We start from the raw sequence: 25,862 nt of genomic DNA on the forward strand, positions 1-25,862 counted from the left end.
CCACCACCCACAAGCACCCCACACCCCCCCCACCCCACCCACAAACCCCCCCAAAAAAAAAAAAAAAATGCAGCTCCGCGCCTTGGCATGTGCCTACACACACTCCGGCCAGCATCCACTGAGTGCTAACAGCGTTGTTCATTAGAGCGGTGTGCTGTACATGCTGCCATCCACATGACACGCTCACACCAATTTGGCTCTATGACTACCTCTGCTGCAGTCTCTCGTGCATCACACCGAGGAGCAAGAAAGGTGAATCAGACACACAGGCGAAGGAGTGGGTATACAAAGAGGAGAAAGAAAGGGAGGCAAAAAAGCAAGCAAGAAAGAAAGAAGAAACAGAACGACGGGAGATAGGCCACAAAGATACAAGGTAAAAACAGAAGTGGGAAGGAAGGAAGAAAAAAGAAAGGACAAGGAAATACAAGAATAAGGACAGATGGAGAAAGTCTATGAGGATGCAGAAGGATGGATAATGAAGACAGAATTAAGTCAGTTGGTACAGTACCCCGCATCCCCCCATATTTTCCAAAGAATTAAATTAAATCCCAGACTTTCCCAGGCTGCATAGGACACCTTTCTCGTGCAGCTGCAGTGGCCTACGAAGCCGAGTCCTTTCCCAGCCTTTTATGTCAACATTATATTAAACATATGCTGTAAAAACTAAACAACTGGATGTGTCCTTTAGAGCATTTACCCAGTAAACCATGAACCATTGCCGTTTCTCTAAGCCTTCACAAACGCGTTTGCGGCACATCTGTGCTCTGTGGTTCAGCTCGTGGGCAGAAAATACGGCACATAAATCCTAACAGAGAAGCTGCTACCGCCGATTGTTGCGACAAAAAAAGGGACGCGGGCACAGAGGGCGGCCGCTTCGCAGTCTTCATTAGAGACACTGAAGCTAATGTGAAGAGACGAACCCAGGGGAAACCGCGAGCTCAAAACGGACGACAAAGGACACACGCTGAGGCCGGCGACGTCCTCAGACACCAGCTCACATCACAGGGTAGCCGCGCGCTTATACTCACGTCGATGATGTCGGAGAGGTCATGGATGTAGTATTTGAAGACGCAGCTGTTGGTGGCCTCCAGCGCCAGCAGGTACTCGTTCCTGGCCTTGATGGCCTTCAGCTTGTTCTCTGTGTACTTAGCTTGTCTCTGATAAGAAAAAGGAAACAAAAAAAAAAAAACGAGAATTGTAAAAAAAAAAAAAAAAAGAATCAGTAAATGGGGAAACACTGATGACAGGATGTGTGGAGGAACGACTGGGGGAAATAGGTGTTAAAGTGAAACGCCTCGGTATTGATTAAAGGGGATAATAGGTGCAGACGCTTGTTACTCTGACAAGCTGCCGCTTTGGCAGACAAGGTTAGCAGTAAGCCTGTCGCACGGCTATAAATCATTCATGACACGCAGACATGCCTGTGTGGCCCACCCTCCCCCCCGTCCGCCCCACCCCGACCCGACCCACTTACCTTCTCCTTCATCTTCTCGATTTTTTTCACGCTGGAACGGCGGACGACTCTCTCTTCGGTCCTGATGTTGCCCAGCGTGTCGGGGGAGCGCGGGGTCTGCTTGTCTTCCTGTCGACTGGAGCGTCCCATCTGCTTCTCCTCCTGCTTCTCCGCCTCCTTCAGCTTGGACTCGGCGTTGATGCTGTCGGTGTTGTACATGTGGTACGTCTTCATCACCTGTGAGCAGGAATCTGGTGCTTTAATCGGTGAGCACGGCTCAGGAGATCTTCGCCCCCTCCTGAGCTTATATGAGTTTGCGTTAAAGGGCTAAAACAGTCGAAGTGAGCATTTATGTGCAGCGTCAGCTGTATTTCATTGACCACTGCCAGAGCCGTCATTACACAGCTCTGCTCAGAGCCTCAGCCCCTCAAAACAGCAGGCAAACACACTTTCCAGTGCGTGAGCATGCATGTGAGCGTCACTCAAACCAGATCTATTTCTATCTCTTGCTATACGCTGTAATTATAGAATAAGATTTGCCTTTATGGGTCTGGCAGACCTAAAGATATGTAGCGTGCTTTAGTGTAAAGCCCAGAAATACCCTCTATTGCCTCTATTGCCACATGGGGCATTTAGATATTATAATGCATTTATGCAAAAAAAAAACAAAAACAAAACAAAAATAAGAGTGAGGATTAGAGTGTGAAATGTCTACTGTCATAGCCATTGTGATATGGAAGATATATAAAACAGCAATGTGTTTTAGAGATGTGATCCTTTCTTAGGGTGCATTCACAGCAGTCCTACTTAGTCCACTTTCATCAAACGCTGGAAAGTCCGGTTCATTTTGAGAAGTGTGAATACGCAACCAAACTCTGATGCAAAAAAAAAAAAAAAAAAAAACTGCACTGGTTTCAGTTCAGTGGAAATGAACTCTGGCACTGTTCGAATGCATAACACAAGTGGACCGGAGATCACTCCAAAAGCGGCGAAAGCGGACCACAAAGCACGGCATCCTGGGTAAAATGCAACTTAAACGAGCGTGCGAGTCCAGCACCAGAGAGAGAAACGGTGCTGATGATAGCCACTAAAAGCTGACACCACTCCAGTTTTGTTTATATTTTGTCAAGAAGGAGGTTGTCCTCAGTGTCAGCTTAAAGAGATAAAAAAAAAAAAAATCAAAAGATTGTAAAGAAATATTTAATTATGTCACCAAATTATAAGAAACATCAAGTGGTAGCCAGGGTTGGCCACATCATATATTGGTGCTGATGATACCCTTTGTAAAATACTTTAGTTCTGTGTGGTGGTATTAAAATAAAAGGTCAAAAATAACACTGTTTTAGCATCAGCGGCCACCTCTAAGGAAGAGATTTCTGATCCTAACACAAACAGAGTGCATCGTGTGTGATGATCGCCCACAGAGGTTTTCCTACCGTGTAAAGTTCATTGAGGACTTTCATCAGGTCTTCCTGCAGCTGCACTCCAACCTCTTTGCTCTGAAAAGAGAAAAATACAGGCTACGTGAACAAAGTGCTCCGAGTGACACATTAACATAGTCTGCAAAACAAACGTCCATCCATCTAAGATTAAACAGTCTATATAGCATTGACAGAAATGTGTTGAACCCAGGTGAATAAGGCAACAAAGCAATCGAGGACATATTCATGGTCCCTCCACCCCCCCCTCCTCCCTCCTGTTGATTCCACTGCTGGCGCAAAGAGAGGGATGAAGGTCAGCTCAGCTCATTTTTGCTTTGTAGCCCAACAACACAGATTTGTCTCAGTGAGCTTCACAGAGCGGACACCGTGTGACGCTTCCTGCCTTCAAGGCTGGAATAGAAAGATAACACGCGTAGAATGTAAACTCCTCAAGCCTTTTATAGCGCAGACAATTATGCAAAAATATTTTACCGCGAGAGCAGACTGCATGACAAAGTTCAAGCGAAAGGGAAGCGGACCAAAAAAATTAAATAAAAAAAATTAAAAAAAGTCCTGAAAAGTGTGTTGGCTCAACCAAATCTTGGAATGATGCCACGCCCAATAGGAACGTGTCGAAAAGCCAGTGAAATTTGCTAATTGCTGTTCTCAGCGACTAGGCCCAACTATAGTTAGCAGCACAGGCAAATGAAGTTTTTGCCTGCATTTACATTTACAAACACTGAGAAACCAGAGACGCCACAGCTGTCAACGGCGTTTCTGATCATGCATGTTGGACTTTGATGTCGCTCTGCTGCTGTGGACATTACAGCTGATTTTTCTCACCAGGAAATCGTAAACGTTGTTCTTCCCGAAAACAAGCTGAACAGAACAAGAGAGCCTCTAATGCTAGCCTGTTGCTATGCAATGCTTACATCTGATATCTATTCATCCGTTTGGTCAGTTGTGCTGTTTTTAAAGCGCTTATCAATAAATTTGGCGTGGCTTATTTAAAACATTTCAAGCGCTGTCGTCGCCAACACGGAGAAAGACCTCAAAACGTCAAATAAATGAATAACAAATGCATTTACTGCAGACGTAAGAAGGCGCTCTTGTTGATTTCCTTAATGAGGCGACATGAGAGTTAAATCAACATCCACCATCTCCGCTGTCAAACTGACAAGACCCAGATCTGTTTGATCTTCGCCTGTAGAAAGCTGGGTCAGTGATCTGTTACTTAGCTTTATCAAAGCAGGAAATATTGTGACATCAAATTTTTTTTTTTTTTCATAGCAAACAAACAGCTTAATTATGTATGATATCGTGCCACGTAGAGGAATTATACCGAGAGTAAAGAAACGTTTTGAGAGACTGTTTAAAAATGTGCCAGAATAAACATCTTCGCTGAGAACAGTTTTTGAAAGCATTGATTCACTCACAGTTGCCCACGTGTTTGCAATACATCTGTTTTATCTGAATCCAGCACAAAATTTGACTTTCGATGTCTCAAAATTATTCAAGGACCTCATTTCAATTCCTCGAGGGAGAGAGCACGGATTTGCAAATGTGGTCTCAGGCGTACCTGATGTAATTAATCAAGAGTTTCACAGTAAGATGAGACTAATCACAGTAAGGATTTATTGCATGTTAGAAATATGGCAAGTAAAGTGAACTGTCTAAAAAGTTCAGAAAATATAAGGTGCTCCAAGAGACGTAGCTGGAAAAATTATTTGCACGATTGAAGTTATTATAACTGATGCGAAAGCAAAAGAAAAATCGCTGACACTTTATTTGAAGAGGTGACATGACACTGTCATAAACATGACATAACAGCTATTATAGACATGAAGGAGTCTTTCTGAATGCCTATGACTGTTGTCATGAAGTGTCATTCGGTAAATAATCACACTTTTAAACAAAGTTGTGCTAAAAGTTGCATTAAAAGTCCATTTAAAACAGCCAACTTTGCACTAAAAATGTCATTATTTACCAAATGACACTTCATGGCAACAGTCACAGACATTCATGAAGACTCCTTCATGTTCGCAGCAGGTGTTATGTCATATTTATGATGCCAATCTTATGCACACCCCCTTCAAATAAAGGGTTACCGAAAAATCAGCCCCAATTCGCTCACAACAACAAAAATGAGCTAAAAAGCTTTTGGGATTCTATTCTGAGAAGCGACGAATCAAAACTTTTCTAATCTATTCATCAGCGGTGTGCTTGGAGAAGCATAAGATAAAAAGAGCTGAACCAAAAAATAGGTTACAAGTTAAACTCATGAACTGATTCAGACCAAAGTAAACAAACGAGAAGCGTGACGACGTCCCTAATTTTCACCCAGGCTTGGTTTCAAAAGAAGTCCTAGAAGATACTAAAATAGCCACCAGAATTCCTTAACTTTGACTCTTTGAAAACCTTTTTTGTTTATTTGTTTGAAAGCAAAAATGGGTGTCGCACACAAACCCGAGAAAACTCGTGAATCAAGGCTTCTACAAAATGAGGAATTGGCAGAGAGTTCAGAGGAACGGTGGCAGAAGCTGGAGGCCATGAATCATATTTTAACAGAAGGCCATAAAATTAAAAGGGTGTTCCGCTAATTATGAATGATTCTTGTCAACAAGAAGTTGAATAATTTTGAGACTGCATCGTTCATCTGAAGGGGCATTTTATATGCAACTTTAGCTATTACAACGTAGCTGTAACATCAGCTATGTTGATGTATTTGAAATGTTCTTGTGTGATTTCTTTTTTCCAAGCATGCAGTACTTTGTAATGTTTGAAACGATATCCGACCCAATATTGGGTCGATTTCTATGTAGCAATCTGTCCAAACTGAACGTATTGCAGTTTGGAGAAAAACTTCGAAAAAAAAAAAAAAAAAAAAAAACTTCAACGTTGAGGGATTTTTATAGTTGCGGATGAGTTCAGCACAGTTGATTTCGATACTTCTTTCAGTCAAACGCCGTCATTGTTCAGCTCCTTCAACGCTGCCTCGTCAAATATGAGCTGTGGTGAGACCGTCATGGCCTCTGGCGTTACTAGTATTCCTGCCACTGAATGGAAACATAATAAATGGACTCGTTATGCGCTTAATTAGACTTTAGAGCATTGTGTGGGTGTGTTGTTTGCAGGCTGTTTACGAACCAGACAAGATGAAATCAACCCTTCAGTACAACAACCAGCACAAGGAAAATACCCCCAAAAAGGAAAATTAACGACGTCTCATTAAAATCCAGAGAGAAAAAAAGTAAAAAAAAAAAAAACATGCAGTTTTTTGGTTGCTTTGTTCTGGTATCGGGAATCAGAGTGTGCATGCAGTTTAAAGACTTTCTATCGGGATGGAAATCGGCCGCCGCTGCCACGACATTCCAGATACGCAGACACAACTTCCCTTCACACTCCACACTTGTACTGAACAGTCATCTTCCTCTACCTGAGAGGGTTTCAGATTCTCCACATTCTTCTCCCATACTGCGGTACGCCCAGTTCCAGCCCTCTTTGCTTTCATCCAAAAAAAAAAAAAACCCCAAACTATTCCAACCTGAAATGTATTGTAATTTTGAATCCGAGCCAAAGCAAAGGCTGATCTCGTGAAGCTCCGACTTTCGGTAAAAATGACCTCATCCCGCAGCAACACTCGCTCTGCGGGACTCCTGCTGAACAAATAGTCTAAGACGTCCTTCCTGGAGATGAACAGCCGTCTCCAGGGGGAGAACTGCGCTCTGGTGTTTGCTTCATCATGCTTAGCCTCCCCCTCACCCTCCATCTTTATCTTGTTCCTTTGCTTTTTCTGCTCTTCCACACTACAATTCTCTATTCTTATCTGTTTCATCTTACAGGCTGGGGGGAGGGGGGGAGGGGGGACTCTCCTGTATGAAACCCAGACACTATAAACTGCCCAGGCTTATGGTTCAGCTGTCAATAAATCAGTCAGGACAAAAAGCAGACGCGAGGGAGAAGGATGGACGTGCCCGAAACAGGACACAGATTTATTATGCCCTCTGTCTCTTCTGCATCACTCGAGTTCCTCGTAAATGCATCGTGTGTGTGTGTGTTTGTGTGTGTGTGTGTGCGTGTCTGCGTGTATGCGTCTGATTACCTTCTTGAAGAGGCGCCCCGAGTCCTCGCTGATCTGCGCGAACCGTGGGATGATGTTGTTGAGGTAGAGGTCGGACAAAGTGGCGTGGTCCCGACTCTCCCTTTTCACCTGAAGCAGCAGCAGGTTCCAGCAGTTCACCGGAGATGAGATGGTCTGCTCCTTCCTGCAAACACACACACACACACACACACGCACGCACACACACACACACACACACACAGACACATGCAACATTAAGAGGGTTTCCAAGACCAACAAGTCTATTCTTATACACCTGCAAAAGTATTCAAACTCACTTCAATTTGTTTCCATTTCGTCAAGTTATGGCCACAAACTTGAACGTGTACTATCGGTCGTTTTTGAGACAAAACAACAACAACAACAAAAAAAACAAAAAAAAACAAAAGGAAGTGCTCCATTTTGAGGTGGGACAAAGATCAACGTCAGGAAAACTTTAAACATATGGAAGAGTGTGATCTGGTAACATGAGACAAAAAATATCCTGAACGACTGGTCTTTCTATGAAACACAGTGGTGGCGGCACCATGCTGTGGGCATGCAGGGACAGGGAAGCTGCCAGGGAAGTCGTGAAAGAGAGTCTGTTACAGGCTGCACATGACTTGAGGCTGTGAGTGGAGGTTCATCCTCCAGGGAGGCCGGAGCTGCAACGGGGTGACTTAGATCAAAGCTGTTCATGAGCTAAAATGACCCAGTTGTCTGAAAGTGGGACTCTGACACACTGCTGAACTCACAAGATTACATATGCAACATTTAATTCACAGGCTGTCGTTAGTCAAACACATTCCAATGGTTAGGAGCTTTCTCCAACAAGATAATCACATCCAGCATCAAAAGACAAACAAAATGGTGGAAGTTCAAAGGATTAAATAGGTTTCCCCCACATTTTAGTACACATTCTCTATAATTAAAAATATTAAAACCGACAAAAGCGAGACTCAATAACTTCATTAAAAATACATTACCTGACAATTAAAAAAATAAACCTTGTCTGGAGTGTGTTTTTCAGTAGTAATATTTGAAAATGTTGTCATTTAAAGCTCCTCTCTCAGCTGCTTTTTGTGCGTGTGTGAGGTTTAAACACACACACACAACAAAAATATACAATCTCAACCAAAAAACCAAAAAATCCAGACAGATCAGAGCAAAAGCTAGCAATCTTTTCTCTTTTGAACTCACACACACGCGCACACACACGCGCACACACACGCACCCCCACAGAGAGACCGAAAGCCAGTCCAAACACAACTGGCCGAGGTGAAAAAGCCATCAGGAAGAGGTAACACTCCCTGCAAAAAGCACAGCTGCCGTTTCTAAGAAACCAGAGTGGGAGGAAAAAAGAAAGAAACTCTCAGAGTCATTTTATCAAACATATAATAAGTCAATGCTACAGCACTGACGTTGTTTCAAGTGGCCATGGTGCCATTAGAGTAATGCCATGGTAGTAGGTAATCACTCGCTTATGCAACAATGCAACTGCTTTCACATGGGCTGTTCGAGTGTGCGCGTGTGCGTGTGTGTGTGTGTGAGCACAGTACGAGTAATGGGTGATCCATGGATGATCTAGTGGGTAAAATGGATTATGAGTGAGTGTAAGTGGATGAGAGACGGCCTTTGTGTCGTTAAGAGCAGCTTTAGCTGGATAGAGAGACCAAGAGCTGCAAGGCATTTACATCACACACACTAACACACACACACACACACACACACACACACGGGGGGAGTTCAGGAAAAGTAGAGCTGAGACCGTAGCATACGCAATGTCAAACAGACAGAGAGAGTCTTTGACTGAAGGGTATTGAGTCAGGGGTTTTGTCTGTGAGGAGGTGTGTGTGTCCGGGGGGGTGAGGGGGGACACGGGGTGGCACATGATGTCACAGGTCAAATGGCTGTGATAATAACAACCGTGGCATGACAAAAGGGAGAAAAAAAAAAAAAAAATCCCCCACGCTCCCATTAAAAGCCAAAGAGAGCTGAAAGCCTCCATGTGTCATAAAGTCATGCGGACCAGAGTGTGTGTGTTCACTTCCCTCAGCGGGGGCAGCTTTTCGTCTGGCCTCCACCGGTTGCACAACGTAAAGCCGAGAGCGCAGTTCCTCTGTTGTTTCAAGAAGCTGGTGACACGACACCCTTATCTCACCAGTGATCGCCACCGCAGCAATGCCAGTCGACTCAAATGCTACCAAATGCTTCACAGATGAGACAAGAAGCCGGGTGACCCAAAGGTCACAACGAGTAGAGAAAAAGACTTTTCTAAATGGATCCTTCCACTGTAAAAAAAAAAAAAACAAACAAAAAAAAAAGTTTTCTGAACTTTGTCAGTCATTGTCAAGTCTTTCAATAGCCTGCTTTAAAATGTAGTTTTTAATTTTAGAACATTTCACTCAACAAGAAAGAATAATATTAGGATGTGACATTTATCTCACAGAAATATAAATATAAAAGCACTTAAGTAAAAAAAAAAAACAATACACGGCGTCAATAAGGCAACACCTATTAATAATTCCTCTTTTAGTCTAGTCATTCTGCATACAGAGCAAGGTGTTATGATTATTAACCACCACTGATAACCTGCAGGCTGTAAACATTTCTGTTAAATAAATAAAAGTCTCCATTTTACACAAGCACACAGCGGATCCGAAGTACACCCAGGATTCAGGGACCATAAATAGCTAAAATCTGCAAATACTTGCGACCCGTTCTAAAAACATTCACTGCTGCCTGTTTTAATTGTGGAAATATTAAATATGCATTAATGTGCACAGTGGAAACTGGCTTAGCACTACTGCAGAACATCAACCGCTCTCCTTATCTCTGCTATTGTGGGTACAGCTAATCAGTGCAAAGGAAAATGAATGGCGCTCTTGGACTGGCGTGCCAAGTAGCGTTCTGCCAATGTGTGTTTCAGCTTCTCCAGCTGCACTTTCTTTCGAATGTTTATATATTCAGAAGAATTTGCCGTTACGTTCCATAGAAAAATCCACAAATAGGTGAATCCGCACATGCTGCGCCGGGGATCCGGGTCACATCTTGTCAAAACTCCAGGCTGTGGCATATGTATGGGCTTAACTTCATCACTTATTGCATGAAGTGAGAAACAGCTCGTGAGCTTCAAGTTGCAAGCTTGCGATCTAAGTCAGATCTGAAGTCTTTAAAGCGCAGATCTATAATAAGTCTTCCGTCTTTAGAGCACATGGTCGAGTCAGCTCAGGAGATCGGTACAAGACATGCAAAATGTCCAAATCGAGACCCCAGCCCTTTACTTTGACTGAAGCTCGCCTTTCGGTAATCCATGCTTCACCTATTTTCGCAAGACTTATTTAATAGGCACGAGTGACCAAACACAGATTAAAGAGAAGCTTTTGTCTTCGTCATTGTCTGTGCAAGGTCCTTTGTTAAGTGACTGCCTTATTATATTTATACATGTGTGGTTTCTTTTTGGAGCAGTAAAGGCCACTGGCCAGACCAAAAGAAGCACAGCAGATGCAAAACAAAATATTTAGGCCACTTTTGGTCACACAGCAATGACAGCAGTTCTCCTAAATCTATGTAAGTATTGGTTACATGAACAATTGAAACTGGACTAATATTTGGCATAAGGGGGGTTTTTATAGCGGAACTGCTCAGAAAACTTCTCTCTCAACCAATCAGGGTACTCACACACACACACACACACACACACACACACACACACACACACACACACACACACACACACACCATACAGTTTAACCATATAACCCTGCAGCCACTGCTGTGCAGTCTGCCAAATAGCACACATACCAGGGATCTCCATGGGATCAACATACTTACAACCCTCACATCCCACACTGTTAGGAGCACCATTGACGCCTGGCCTGTTGAGAGTGTATGAGCCACAGGCAACTCTCTCACACACAGACACACACGCTCTCCTTGATTCAAACACCCAGATACACACACAGAACCGGAAAATAGCTGAAATTCCAGCATGACACTCTGCCAGAGCAGCAGCAGATGCAAGAAGAGTGTTAAATACACAGATGTTGGAGGTAGAGAGAAGCTAAATAAATACACGAATAAATACTGACCACTTTGTAATTAGTGGCTTCGTATTTTCTCCTTAAAGACATCTAGATGGACCACAGCATGTGAGCAAACAGAGGGGCTGCATTTACTCTGTTCCACTGCTCTTCTCTTTTCCACTGTTCCTTTCCCCTCCCCAAAATGCAGCACATGCTCTTCAACTGCCTGTATATTGATCTGAGCTGGAGGGTGTGTGCTAGACACAGGGGGGGGTAGTGGATGTCCTCAAAGTAGGAATTGGGTTTCGTTTAGAGAACCTATTGATCCCTTTTAGTCTGCGCCTGTGAATCAGACGGCCCATGAATGTGGGGTTTGCCCCCCAGCAGAGAAAAATGTATCTCTGGCATAGTGTGATGGTAAAAAAAAAAGTTGAGCGAAAGCGAAGAAAAAAAAAAAAAAAAAAAAAAAAGAGGAAGGTGACAATTGAGGAGGTCATTGGTGGATGGGAAATGAAAACAGGAAATGAGGCAACTGAAAGGGACAAATGATCCGGCCTTTCTCAAAAGATTTGAAGTCACTTTGGAACATCCAGTCGGTCAGAAACTCCAGCAAAAGCTTCCTGTTTCTTAATAAGTCCTTTAAAATCTCCAAAGTGAAAAAATAAAAAATAAAAAAATAGCATGCATGCAATGATGTGAAAAGGGTATTTGCCACCTTGTAAAATATTTCAGCTTTTTTTTTTTTTTGTCACGCTGACACGATTCACATCAAACACATTCTAATAATCAACGCCACATGCCCAGCCCAGGTCTGATTTCTGCCTCATTAGTAGAGTCGACGTCCCCAAATCAAACCTGTCTGACAATATGAAGCAGGTGCAACAGCCTTTGACATAATATCAGTCTTAAGCAGGTCATAAAGCCATTTCTAAAGCTTTGGGACTCCAGCAGACCACAATGAAAGCCATAATCTTCAAATGAAGAACACATGGAACGGTGGTAAACCTTCCCAAGAGTGGCTTGGCTTTCACATTTACTCAAAGTCACAATAACGGCTCGTCCAGGAAGTCACAACACAACTCAGAACAACATGTAAAACTTCAGATGTTATTCTCCTCAGTTTAGGTTAGTGTTCATGATTCAACAAAAAGAGAGGGGCTGGGCACAACATTAAAATCTTTCCTCAACGAGAACACCATAAAGGCCCGTCTCACTTTCTATAAGAAAAAACAAACAAACAAACAAAAAAACATCTTTATGATCCACAAGACTTTCTGGTAAGTATTCTGTGGATGGATCAGTCAAAAGTGGAACCTTTTCTGAGTCCTGTTGCCTGATGTGTAAAACTGCAACAGCTTTGTCCGGCAGTCAAACATGGTGGTGGAGTGACGACGATCCAGAACTGTTCTGCAGTCAGTCAGTACTTGGATGGAGCCACAAATTTTGCTCTCTAGCAGAAAATGCTGGTGAATAACCAGCCACTAGTTTGTGAACTTTAGCAAACCACATTTGGGTCATGCAGCAAGGCGGCGATACAAAAATACCAGCAAGTCCACGTCTGAAAGAAAAACATACAAAAAAACGAACGTCTTAAAGGGGTGTTCGTCAAAGTCTGGACTTAAATTTGATTAAGATGCTGCGGCAAAACCTTTAACACGCTGCTTGTAAATGGCAAATGTGAACTGAAACATTTCCGGAAAGAAGAGAAGGCCAAAATTCCCTTACAGCGACGCAAAAACACACAAGACGGCAGCCATCTTGTGTGTGGCGCAATGGTGGAGCAACTACCATTACTAGGGCTTGTGGGTCAATTGCTCCTTTAAATAGAGCCAGTCTGGTTTTACAACTTTAGCCTTTAAAAATATGAAATCTTATTTGATGATCTGAAACATTTAAGCGAAGCAAAACCTCGAATAAAACAGAATAAATGAAAAAAGGGGCAAATACTATTTCACTGCCACCAAAAAGTTTGCATCACTCACTGAAATCTATTTCTTTGTAGCTGTTACATTTGCAACAAGCATCAAAGCAGACTTTAACTATGTCACATGAACTGCAGAGATGTTGCAGCAACCAACAAGCAAGTTGGTTTCAACAGAAGAAAGCTAATCTGTCTCCAAGTTACACATTCACTTCTCTTATTTAGGTGTTCACTGATTCCATGAAAGACTAAATGGAGAATGAGGAACTGGTTTCCAAATTATAATTTTGAAAGAGTAAGCATTTACTGATGACTTATAGCTGTCATAGAAAGTCCTGACTCACTTACTGCAGCTATTCATGCCTCCATGGGATGATTATCGGCAGATTTATGAAGCTGCGGTGATGATTAGAGAGACCTTGGGCTCATTCAAATCTGCACCCGTGATTAATCAACATCTACACATTTCCATCCAAAAGGTCTCTCTGTTTAATTAAACGCATACAGCCTCCATAAAAAATTGTACTTCGCTTAACTTTCGCCTGAAACTTTTATCCCCTAACATTTCAATGAGAATCACTGCAGCTCAAAGAGTTCATGTTTAAGGCTGAAGAGAAACTTTTAATGCAAAACACACCTTTGTTCCTCATGAATTATAACATGAAACTTAATGTGAATTAAGTTTCATGATTTTACATTTCACTATAGTTCCAAATTTTAAATGCACCAATAAGCATTATTCCATTCACATCTCACATGAGTTCATTGTAAAGCAAGCTAGCATTTTTATTTTACTCCCAAAAGTCAGATTACAACACAACAAAGTAGCTGAAAACACACGAGTAGACTTATATATGATACTGTAAAAAACATATATGATACAGTTCAAACTTTGTCTTCCTACAGTGAATATATTAACAGGTTGAAGCTTTATTTGATCACTGGAGCAAGCAGCTAGCAGCTAGCTTGCTCATTCAAAGTCAAAACCCGTTAGCATTCACCTTCCAGGTTTTGTTTTAACAGCTTTACCAACAGGGGTCAGTTTGATGTAGTTTTTTTTCTGCTTTCACTGATCAAAAAGAGGGAAAGATATTCAAAAGAACAACCCCAACCGCAACAGATTTCAGCGTACACCACCAGGTAGAATTTCTAATATAATTGCTAATCCCTTCTGGACAGGTCACCAGTCCATCACAGGGCAACACAGAGACACACAATCATGAACACTCATTCCCAAGGGTAATTTTGAGAACCCAACAAACCCGAGAGTCATGTTTTTGGACTAAGGGAAGAAACAAGAGTACCCGGAGACAACCTATGCTTCCATGAGAAGAATATGCAAACTCCTTGCCTAAAGGCCACAAGCTGGGATTCAAACCCAGAACCTTCCTGCTAAGCTGCAATAGCGGCCCCGGCGGTAACAACTGTGCCACAGAGGAGCCCTACAAATACTATGAATATGTTTACAGCCGTTGATCTTTTTTGGCATGAGCTGCTATGCTCCTCTGGGCCTTGCTCTGTCTGGTTGCACATAAAGCAAAATGTGTCTTGACATCCAAAAAAACAAAAATAAATGTCCTGGTCGTAAAGATCGCAGAAACGACTTCTAGCTGTGTGCAGCAGGCCTGCTAACACGCCGGCTAAAAAGGTGTTGTGACATTTTAATCCCTGTCACTGGTTAAAAGTCAGAGAAGACAGATGCAAATAGGTACAGTTATGTCAGTAGAAAGTCTCCCCTGGCTTCCTTAATTTGCAGTAGCTCTGCCAAGTTTGTGTGTGTGCATGCATGAGGTTTATGATTAGCTAGCACTTCCCCACAGGGAAACAGCCTGCTCCCTCCTATTAAAAGCTGCCAGATAAACCGAGCTGCCTAAACCGGGGAATTTCAGAGTGCATCTTTTATGTCGTCTACTGCTGATGGGAGGAGAAAAAAATAAAAATAAAAAATGGAAATACAAGTCACTGACAGAGAAAACCCCATCTATGGAGAAAACGACTGGTCTGTTTAGCAAAGGTTCCCTTCATGGCAAGATGCTACAAAACAGTCAGAGCACAGAAACACCACCTGGACAATTTTGGCAGCAGATTCTGCCTTTGTCATATGCAGCCTTTCTCACGGGGCGTAATATGTTCAAAAAGAGATCAACATGAATCATGCACTACTTCGGTAAATCTTCGCAGGAGGCAATGAGTGATTTAGGTGAAAATTCGACAGTGCAATTAGGACATCTGTCACCTCTCTTTGTGCAATTTTTTTTTCTTTCATTTCCTTGCCTGCTGCCTCTACTTCTCTATTCTTTCAGGAAGGAAGCCAGCAGTCTGTGAAAAACTATGTTGCTCAAAAGGGCTAAATAAGGAGAGTGGCTATTTTCGGCCCCACGAACCTACACACGCAAATTACCGACCTGCAGCTCTGCTTAAACTTTGCGCCTAACTGATCGACTCTTGAAGTACGTACTTGAGTAGATGGTCCTTGGTGCTGCGCGTCTTTGTGAGGAACCGCTCAGCCAGCTTCTCCAGGTTCCGGCTGTAGTCCATCTCGATCTCTGCCTTCTTCCTGAAGAAGTCCTGCAGGTCCTGAAGCAGCTGAACCCGCAGCTCACACTGCTGATCCAAACACTTGAGCTGCTCCACCAGCTGGGCTCGGACCTCTGCGAAGGCACAAAGAAGAGGGGTATGAAGCTAGCTCTGCTGTGGTAGCTGTAATGCAGGTGTTATTTCTCACACACACACAAAGTACTTTGAGATTTCTTTTGCTATTCTTTTGTTACAGTTGCTCAAACAAAAATGTTCATATCATGCAAATATAACTTGAGTTACATTTGCATGGTTTTGGAGCAAAAAAAAAAAAGTGAGTCATCACAGTTAACTAACTGTTTTCATCAGGTCAAGTTAGTTTGGATATTTTAAATCCTTTAATAAATGAAATAATCAGTGGAAAACTGTATTTGAAATTTACTCTGGCTGTCTGACTCTGAGACTGTTGGACGATCTGACACATTTAAGTCAACAGGAAGAGTCACAGGATCCACAGAGCTGCATATAACACTTGCTTCCTGATATTCTAAGATAAATGCTTATTTACTCGCCAATGGCACGTTGTTACCTATGCAACAAGGGAATGCACTTATGACAAAGAGTAAAGCCTGGTTGTCATTACAGCGTGCGAGCCATCCGACATCAAAAACACCTGGAGCTGGAAAACTTGGCGGAAGTCTGTCTCCTGCCCTCCAGTTTATGAAGCACGAACCTCCCAAGCATGAGTGTGCATCTTCATGTTTACAGCCAACTGTGCTTGTGTGTGTGTTAAGGGGATCAGATATCCCCTTTCATCTCCAGAGGCAGCCATTTATCCCTGCTTATCACTTTTCATTTTCCTCCTGCCTCCGTCCCTTCTGCCCGCTCCTGCACTCCTCCTGGCCTCAAATTAATAGAGTGCACTCAGTGCAGACACACTCAGAAACCACATTCAATCACTGGCAACACAAACATCCCCTGGAGAGCGCTGTCCACTGCAGGGGGAGCGAGACCGCTGCAAAACGCATGCGTTTACGTGGATAAAATCAAGGGCACTGGCACCGACACACATGCGTCGAATCAGTGCAGACAGCTGACAGGTTAATGCTATGCTCCCTTCGCAGTCTGCCAACGCTGAGGAGGGTGAGTCTTCTCTTGAGTTGGAAAACAACACACACACACGTCTTCTCCTACCTTTACACCGCTGGCTGTAGAGAAATCGGACAGTTTTGGCCTCCATCCTCGCTGCGCTGCAGTGTTCGACTCACACTCAGCCACACAAACACTCGCGGGGACCAGAGGAGCCAGCCGCCTGTCACGCCGGCGGTGATGCAGCTTTTGTCTTTACCAGCTGAGAGTGCAGTTTCTCATAACCACAAAGAGAAGTGGGATATCTAAATGTGTCTGTGACCATGCCGCTCCTCCCTCCCTCTCTCTCTCTCTCTCTCTCTCTCGCTTGCTCTCTCACGCCCCCGTAGACATGGACCTTATGGGTCCACGAGGCTGTTCGGTCATTTGCACGCTGTCTAAAAAGCCCACAAAGCCGCCGGCGACGATGTAGCGCTGTAGAAGTAGCGAAGCTCACAGTAAACGCATGCATGCATGCGTGCGTATGCACTGGCGGTGTCTTGTGCTAATGGCCTGGTGTGAAGATTTGCTTTGACAACATGTGTTATTGTCTCGCAGTCTGTTCATGTACAGTTGTTTGGGTGTAATTTACTCATTGCGCAGCACCGCCAATGATGGGGGAGTGAGTCAGAGTCCCACCTCTTCAACCCGTGACACAAAACCTCGAGATGGTGGCCTTGTAATTAGCCCATTCAAGACAACAACAGCAACAACACAGCGCACGCACAACGCTTCAGACGGAAACAATCCCTCCAAAACAAATAGGGAGAGCAGGAACGGGAGAGAGCAAGTGGAAGGATGGCTTGAAGAAAATATGGAGGAGGACTCTCAAATTCAATGCGTTCGCTTGAAGTCACTCAGCACTATCAGGTTGAAAAATTAAATATTAACGATAAATGACGCACGTTTATTGTTCTTTGTTGCGGTAAAATAATGTAATAATACTATTTGCCTTCCCCATCAATCAGTGTGTGTGTGTGTGTGTGTGTGTGTGTCAGAAAGCATTAGTCACCCTGTGATAATAACATAAATCTCTGATTAATGATGTTCGCAAGTCCAAAAACTGACAGTATGATTGGAGTTGTTACTTTTACTGAGTTTGAAATTGACTTCTTTTCCCACACACACACAAAAAAAAATAGTAGGTTGTCAGTTTTCCACCAAGATATACAGCTAAAATCTTGCCTGGACCATAAATTATGCACCGTTTTATTCCCTAAGCTCGATGCACCGTTAGTCATAGATCCTGGAAAGAAAATCTGCCAAAACAGGGATAGGCGAGATGGATTTTGAAGAAAACTGATAATTTGCTCAGGCCAGAAAAAAAAAAAAAAAAGGCCCGGTCGTTCCATGTCTTATTGACTTGGAGAGTAAAAATGCTGTAGCGTGTGGAAATAAGGGTGAAATAATATTTTTACACACTTGTGAGAGATTATGAGAAAAAAAAGAGTAATAATAACACTCGTCGCGGGCCGTTAACTTCTGTTTTGTTGCTCTGTAATGTCCATCATCCCTGACCGAGTCCCACAGTGGGGGACGAACCGGAATGTGACGCCTCCACCTCCTCCAGCCAGTCCAGTCACATTTTCCAGGCAGATGAGAGCAGGTCTTAATATCGAGCTCTGGGAATCTACTTTACCGATGCTCTCCTCTCCCCTTTCCTCCCTCCTTGCCTTCCAGTGTCTCACCTCCTCTCTCAGCGGAAGCTACAGGCTGTCTGGCTCTGTCTGCAGGAGAGTTGTGCATATATTATTCACTCCATTCAGCCAGGAGCTGAGCAGACCAATAGGAAAGAGGATTTAGCTTGAACACAGCTAGTTATCTCTGCAGGGACTGCATTTAAAGGAGGATAGTCATTTAGCTTTAGAATCTTCCTGTTTATATTCACTGCAGCCACCTGTCTTTTCCTTCTTCTTTTTTTTTTTTGACAACCTGTGTAAGTGTAGCGCAAATTCATGTCATTAACCTGGATTTGTTTTCTCAGTTCCACCCGGGGCATAAAGATGAAAACAAGGAGATAATGGATGGAGACAGCAAACCACAACAGAGTGACATCACCACCACGGGTGATGATGACTGCAGTTCATTTTGGAAGCAGGGCTGAGGCTCCGAGGCTGTTAGCCTGGGTTGCCTCAAAGCAAACGAGACCGTCGCGTGTGGCCGTGTTCAACTACGTGGATGCAAGGCCAGGGTATAACAAAAATAAACCAGAAAAGGAAGCAAAAAAAAAAATTAAAAAAAATTGCTGCAACACAGTCAGTCATGTGACATCCATCCCTCTTTGGCAAGCACAACGCCGAGGCTAAAAATAATTTTCCTGCAACATTACGTCTTTTGGCTGGGTTTAGTTTTGCAGCAAAAATTACGCCCGGCTGGAGCTGACAGGTGAAGACGGTCGCCCTGGACTCTGCTCTGGTTCTGGCCTACATGCAGGAGACAAACACACTGCTCAGAGGTCTCATCATACTTAAAAAAACCCCCCCCCAAAAAAAAACATCATAGGGTCACAGCACACGCTCCCTTCCGCGCAATTCACACACGCAAAACCGCGTTTGACAGCACCCATCCAGACAACTCGTATCGCATCGTGACACCTTTAGCTTGACCTCTTTCTCTGTAAGAAGCTCCAGCTCCACCTTTGTATCAATAGGCGGTCAGAGGGTGTATGACCAAGTGCTGCGTCCCTTCTGAATGGCTGGAATCGGTCAACTTTTTTTTTTTTTTAGCATATTCGTGACATAAATTAATCTGTCGTTGCTAGGTTCCTAGGAGTCTTTGAATCAGCGAGGCCATTTGATTTCAAGCTGATGCTATGTTGAGTAGAGATTGTTCATGTATAGCACATGCATTAGATGTAAACTCATAGTATTTAGAATGCAAAATTAGGCATAATTGGTAACAACTGGAGCCAGTAGATGGCAGAAAAATACCTCCAGTACAAACCTTAGTGCGGGTGGAATTTGCGTCAATAGACATTAGAGGAAATGTTTGCCGCCTTGGCTGCATTAAGGCTGGAACAGTTTCACAGGACCAGGAAAGCATTTTTCTGGTTTCTTTCGTTCTTTTCCTTCATTAAAATGTCCCCATCGATGCTTTAGCAAGACTATTTTTAGACGAGGAAACAATGATGCGATTTCCAGGATATCAGCTAGGATGAGGCAATCGTTGTCAAGTTGCCTTTTTTTATGCTGGACTTACAGAATACAGCTTGAGTCTTGTACAGCGTTTTGAACGGCCAAATCCGGCGAACGGTTTTCACCTTTTCAAGCCAACACTGACATCAGAGGGTAGAAGTATTCACAGCACTTCTTTACTTAACAGCGCTTTATTTATTTAAGGCAACGCTGTTGTGATTTTTGGCTGCCACAGGTCACTGTAACACCATTCCACTGCCCGGCTCTTCCTCCAGGTGCCGAGCTCTCAGCGTAATCTCGGGAAGCCAGGATCTAATCCACTGAGATTATGCTATAAAAGTATCTGCCAACTCTGAGTGCGAGTGAGCAAAAACCTTCACAGGCAATTACTAACGACAGCCGTAGCACAATGCCACACACATAAGGAATCAGAGACACCCGATCAGGTGATGTAGCTACAAGCACGGTGGAACATTAGCCATTCTTCTTGCTTTCTTTTGTGGTTTAGCGAGTGCAAGCTCGCATACCCGGCGTGTTTATGCAGCAAGGCCTGGTCTTTGTTGCTCCGGGGGCTGATACTGCAGCACAGACTACGGAGCGGTGGAAAAGAGAAGAGGAGGGGGGGGAGGGGGTTGTGGGGATGGTTTTCAGTTGTACCACTGTGAGCTCATGCTATTGTCCCCAAAAGAATGAAAAAAAAAAAAAGCAGAAAGAAAAGAAGAAAGAAACACAAAGTAGTGTAAAGGGTGAGTAAGAGGGCGGGACCTGCATCAGCGTGAATAATATGGCCATTCATCCCGGTACACACAGGAAGAGAGGACAGAGAGACAGGAAGTCAGCCGGACCGGTTTAGTGCCAGCAGGGAGCACACGGTGGAGTGACAAGAGAGGGGGGTTGGGGGGAGGTTTACACTAAAACAACTGCAGGAAGCGTGTGTGTGTGTGTGTGTGTGTGTGTGTGTGTGTGTTTGCGTGTGTATGACGGAGCGAACAGGATGAGGGGGATCGACTGAGGTGAGCGCCTATAAATGAAATGCCCTAACAAAATAACAGGCAGCAAAGGAGGTCACCAGTATAATCTGAAACCAGACTGAAGGGGGAAACTGGGCCAGGAGTCTGCAGGTTGAACGGGGATAAATGAGTGAGCGCCTCTGTCTGCAGGTTGTGCTTTCCTTCAGATAATTTAAATGGGCAGGTTCTGGAGCCTCAGGTTGCAAGCAGTGATTCCTAATACGACTCTTCATCAGGGTGAAATCTATTGGTTCCAGACATCTCTGCTCGAGTGCACAGAGACACACACACACACACACACACACACACACACATACACACACACACACACACACACACACCAAGTAAGGACGGAGAAGAGGAAAAGATAGAGTTACAGTACAGTAAGTGTTGGAGGGAAAACTATTGGAGGAATGGAAAGATTCCAACCAAAGTCTTTTCCTTGGGCCGGGATGTTTCCTCTAAAAACAAATACATACACATTAAACTTATGCTGGCATTTCCTTTCTCACACATGGGGCGCAAAAGGAAAAGAAGTGTCGTCTCATGGATGCAAATTAACAAGCTTAGCAAACTGGAGGACATGGAAAAGCCAGTGGAAGCCAAAACCACTGCGCAAAATGTGCAGCGCAGCAGAGGAGAGCAAGAGGGGCAGGGAAGAAACTGAGAATAAAAAAATAAAAAAATCTTTGAGCGGTGCCATCAATAAGTAAAGAACACACAGTTATAAAATGGGAAAAGTTACAGACCTCTCTCTGTTACTTTAGGACTTTTGACCAAAGTTCCTTCCTAATGGAGAACAGGCAGCCGAAGAATGTGCTTCGGATGGCGGCGTGGAAGCACCAAGTCAAGCAAACATGATGCAATAAAACACTGTACCCACTGGAAAAAAAAAAATGGATTATGAAATAGATGAGGCAATAAGATTTTATTTTTTTTTTAAGATTTCCACCAGGAAGGGATTAGAATCTATGAGAATCTGAAGCTCTCTACAGCATCCATTCAGCCTCTTGTAGCACTTTAACGTGACCCTTTCTCAGTTTTCAACTCCATAAGAGGTATCTGAGGAGTAATAAAATAGATAAGGTGGAACATAGACAAGTAAATAATAGTTTCTGGAAATATTTCTGTCATTTTCAACTTTGATTTGACGATAAGCAGGCGAATTTCAAGAAGAGTAGGAGTTCTTCAAAGGCATAGCGAGAGATTTTTGGAAGAATAACACCACTAATGGCCATAAAATCCACCATATACACTTTGTTTTATTTCACACTTATGACAACTGTAAGAGTAGTTACAGTATTCTTAATGTAATGTTACTTATGTATGTTAAACTATACGGATGAACATAAGCAATAATCAATCAAAAATCAGTCCGAAAGATGAGATTGTATCTGAAGCGTGAAAATATTTGGAAAGGAGAGATGGAGATTATAGATTACAGCTAACTGAGGCAACGCAGGAGGGAAAAGCATCGCAATCATTTAATACAAAACCAATTAAATTCCCGTAGATTATTTCCAGCTTGGTTTTGACCAGTAGATCTGCCATTTGAGAGGAGGGGAGGGGAGTTCGTGTGCATAGGGATAAATTCCTCAGCAGGGATAAATTCCTCCACACAACTTCACACCCCGTCCAGTTCAGGAATTCATTAACCCTTTACTGGAATGTGACATGTTTTAAGAGAGAGAGAAAAAAAAAAAAGGCTAACAGGTTAAATTTGATAGTCGTTGCCATTCATGGTACACGATGCAAGATTTTCACAACACGTCACCTCTAGTAAACTATCTGACGGAAGACAACGTGCTATAAAAGTCAGTAACAAAAACATTAACCTATATTGCTATATTCTTCTTTTATTTTCACTCCAGTACTTTTGAATCTGACACAGATCATTCCTTTTTCTTGCGACCCTTTCTGTGGAGCATTACTTGGAGGAAGAAGCGCCACTTCTGCCTTGATTCTTCTCTCGAGGAAGAAGAATCAGGTTTACTTTGCACATTTGCATAAACCGCTAAAGGGTGCAAACAAGAACGTTTCTCATCTGGCGCCCAGCAGAACAAGACGAACAAAAGAAAGACAGACATAACATGAAGGACATATTTACAACTCTGAGTGATCTCAGAGTTGGTGTTTGATTTGCAGCACAAACAAACAAACAAAAAAAAAACACAATCCGAAATTTCCATCTTTGTCATAAAGGATCTCTGTCTCTGCCTGGTTTCTTCTGCAGCATGATCTGACATTTGCGCTTAACTGTAGTGAAACACCTGCAACAACACACTAGCGGACCGAGCACTGAAAGACGAACAGCTAATTTCTCCACTGACACAACATTACCTCTTGAAGCCTATCTAGAAGCACCCTCTTTGTCTCTCAGAAAAACCCTTTACCCCCGCTGACACCAGCAGCTCTTATCGGCTCGTGCGTGCGCCGACTCCATCTCGGATGGTTGCAGACGGGTTGCAGGGTGTGGGACTTGATGTGGGGGTTGGCTGGGAGTTTCATGCATAATGAAATACAGCTTATCAAAAGTTAATCAGCTCTTTTTTTTTCATCTTACAACCACTTGCAGTCGCCTTGCTCTACTAACCCAGTCTTGAAAAGGACACTGGGGGGGATGGGGTTCGTGTGGGTGCTGCAGGAACTAGAAGTAAACGGTTTTCAACAAACCAATATCAAATTAGAGGAAGTTTGTTCGCAAGTAAGAGTGTCTAATTTGTTTGCAGTACAATCTTGGTCTGTGTTCATAGGTTACGCAAAAGGTCACGCAGTTTTTATTTGGCTTCCTGCACAGTTTTGGAATAGTCTGGAAATGCATGGAATCCGTTTTCTGGATCTGTATGATTATGGAAAAATGGAGCTTCGTATGGGGACATATCAAAGTTTTTCAAATTTTTTTTCCCCCTCGTCTTTAATTTTCAAAAGGATCAAAAAGCAATAACCCGTAATATTCACAGCAATTTTTACACTAACGTATTTGTCTATTAGATCTCTTATCTGTAATTTGGCACAACGCTCCTTTAATTTAACATTTATCCATCAGTATTTCGGTTTTTTGACTTTTTGACTGAACTATTCCGGCTATTGAGATTACACTGGACTTTTGGTCCTTAAATTGGGTCTGGTTATAACGCTAAACAACAAACTGTTGTGCTTTGAAGCTTTATGTTTTTGTTTTACAAAGTTCACAACATTAAATTATCTAAAATGCTCCAGTCATTACAAATTTTGAAAGAGAACTGGTAAAAGTTATGCAAATAAATAAATAAATAAATAAATAAATAAATAAATAAATAAATAAATAAATAAATAAATAACAGCAAAATGATTAAATTCAGATTCCAAAAATCGAAACTATTTCTATTGAATTGTTTTTTTGTGTGGAATCTACGCATGAAGCTGCTACTCAAACAACTCAAGGTCAGTATTTTGTACTTAAAAACTACAATTTTTTCTATTTTTGTTTTTATTTGAGTCTGGGAAAAAAACTTAAACTTCTGAAATTTAACAAATGCGTAGAATCTCAGTGTAAAGCTTATCACATCCAACGATTAAGATTTGTCACCAGCCATTTTGATTAAGATGGATTAGCTGCCTCTGGTCTGACTTGTGAGCGCTCGTGCATGCGCTTCATCCTCGAGGATGCCGTCCACCTGGTGTCACCTCGATTTCCTGTCTCTGCTGGACGTAGCCATCTGCGCCTCCGTCTGCTCCAACAGGCTTTATCTCTGTCTCTCGTTCCTTCAACTCATTTGCTCTCTTGCTCTGTCACACACACACACACACACACACACACACACACACACACACACACACACACACACACACATAAATGCACATCGGGTTTGCTGCAGGGCTGCAAACCATGACCGCTAGTGATCTATGCCATCTGTCTGAGGAGTTTCAGACAAACTCCCTCAAACACACAAAGAGAATACAGCAACCTGGGCCAACATGAGAGGAAATATTAACCCGAGGTGTCCCAGTCCATGAGTATATGTCTGCATCCTTACTAGTTTTCCAGAACAGCCAGTGCATAACAACTCCCTTAATCAGCTTAGCAACCAGTCGGGGGATTTGGCTAATCCACAACACAAGCATGTGAAGAAGCCCACTGAGTGCGTGTGTGTGTGTGTGTGTGGGTGTGTGTGTGTGTGTGTGCGTGTGTGTGTTGCCCGCAAGAGAAGGCAGTCTGATGGTGTGTGTAGTTAAATTAATTCAGCCTCAAAAGTCTTAGACTGTGCACACTCGATCAACCAGGCATCAGAAGAATTATCCAAAACTGCATGTAGTGATGGGTAAATGTGGACAGTATGTGGAGACCCATCATTGGCTGGGTCAAAGTTCGATCCCATCTTCATTATGAGGTTGTTACTTGTCATGATTCCAGCGACTGGATGAGTTTAGACTCCCTTTATCTAAAGTAAACAGCCGTGAAAAGTCCATCAGTCTGACTCGGTCTGTCTTCATCCTTTTCTCAGAATCTTTCTGGTCATCACCGATGAATCACTGTGACCTTGATGACTGCACAGGGCTGAGCTTGTCCACATACGGGTCCTTTCACAGCAGGAGTCTGCAACCGCAGGCCCTGAAAGCTAACAGTACAACTTTTAGATAGATCCCTGCTTCAAAACTATTCAATCAAACAACTGGATTACCTTTTCGGCACGACATCATGACATCTGGTAACAAGCCATTCGTTTGATTCAGGTGTGTTGGAGCAGAGATCCATCTATATGCTGCAGATCTCGGCCAGGGTTAATATTAATATTAACCCTGGCCGAACAGGATGCTAACAGAGGAACCTAACAACTATAATTCATGGCTGGCATTAAAATCTATCTTCTGCATCACCACTTAGCAGGCAAATCAGCAGCCAGGTCACAGAGCAGCCAACAGGACATCAACGGCAATAAATGACTGCTAAGGGTATCTGTATTGTGCGTTCAGATGATATTGTACACTTCTACTGCAAAATACTTAAGTGTGTAGCTTTGCAGATGTGGTATTAGAGGAAAGGAGGACTAAATAATGAGACCTCAGAAAGCTTTGTTTCAACATGCAGACACTAAAGCACTGAAGATAATTCCTGCACGTAAACCTTTCAACTGGAACTTCTCTGTCTTTATATTAGTCCAGACATCAGTTTAG

General features: G+C 43.0%; 1 protein-coding gene across 4 annotated transcripts in view; it reads right to left on the reverse strand.

The window, feature by feature from the left end:
- The window catches only part of srgap2 (SLIT-ROBO Rho GTPase activating protein 2), a 68,801-nt gene that overhangs the window by 20,483 nt on the left and 22,456 nt on the right, over positions 1 to 25,862 (reverse strand). For 3 of the 4 annotated variants that reach the window (XM_015050231.1, XM_015050223.1, XM_015050248.1), the window contains exons 2-6: positions 15,378 to 15,570; positions 6,977 to 7,139; positions 2,890 to 2,952; positions 1,475 to 1,690; positions 1,029 to 1,157 (exon numbers count right to left, since the gene is read on the reverse strand). In XM_015050231.1, the coding sequence (XP_014905717.1) occupies positions 1,029 to 1,157; positions 1,475 to 1,690; positions 2,890 to 2,952; positions 6,977 to 7,139; positions 15,378 to 15,570 (764 nt within the window). Of the gene's footprint in view, positions 1 to 1,028; positions 1,158 to 1,474; positions 1,691 to 2,889; positions 2,953 to 6,976; positions 7,140 to 15,377; positions 15,571 to 16,630; positions 16,840 to 25,862 lie in introns of those variants that run through there. The other variant, XM_015050238.1, reaches the window with a different exon arrangement.

Source organism: Poecilia latipinna, unplaced genomic scaffold (assembly GCF_001443285.1).
Source record: "Poecilia latipinna isolate Pla-1442-1.1 unplaced genomic scaffold, P_latipinna-1.0 Scaffold48, whole genome shotgun sequence".
Lineage (NCBI taxonomy): Eukaryota > Metazoa > Chordata > Actinopteri > Cyprinodontiformes > Poeciliidae > Poecilia > Poecilia latipinna.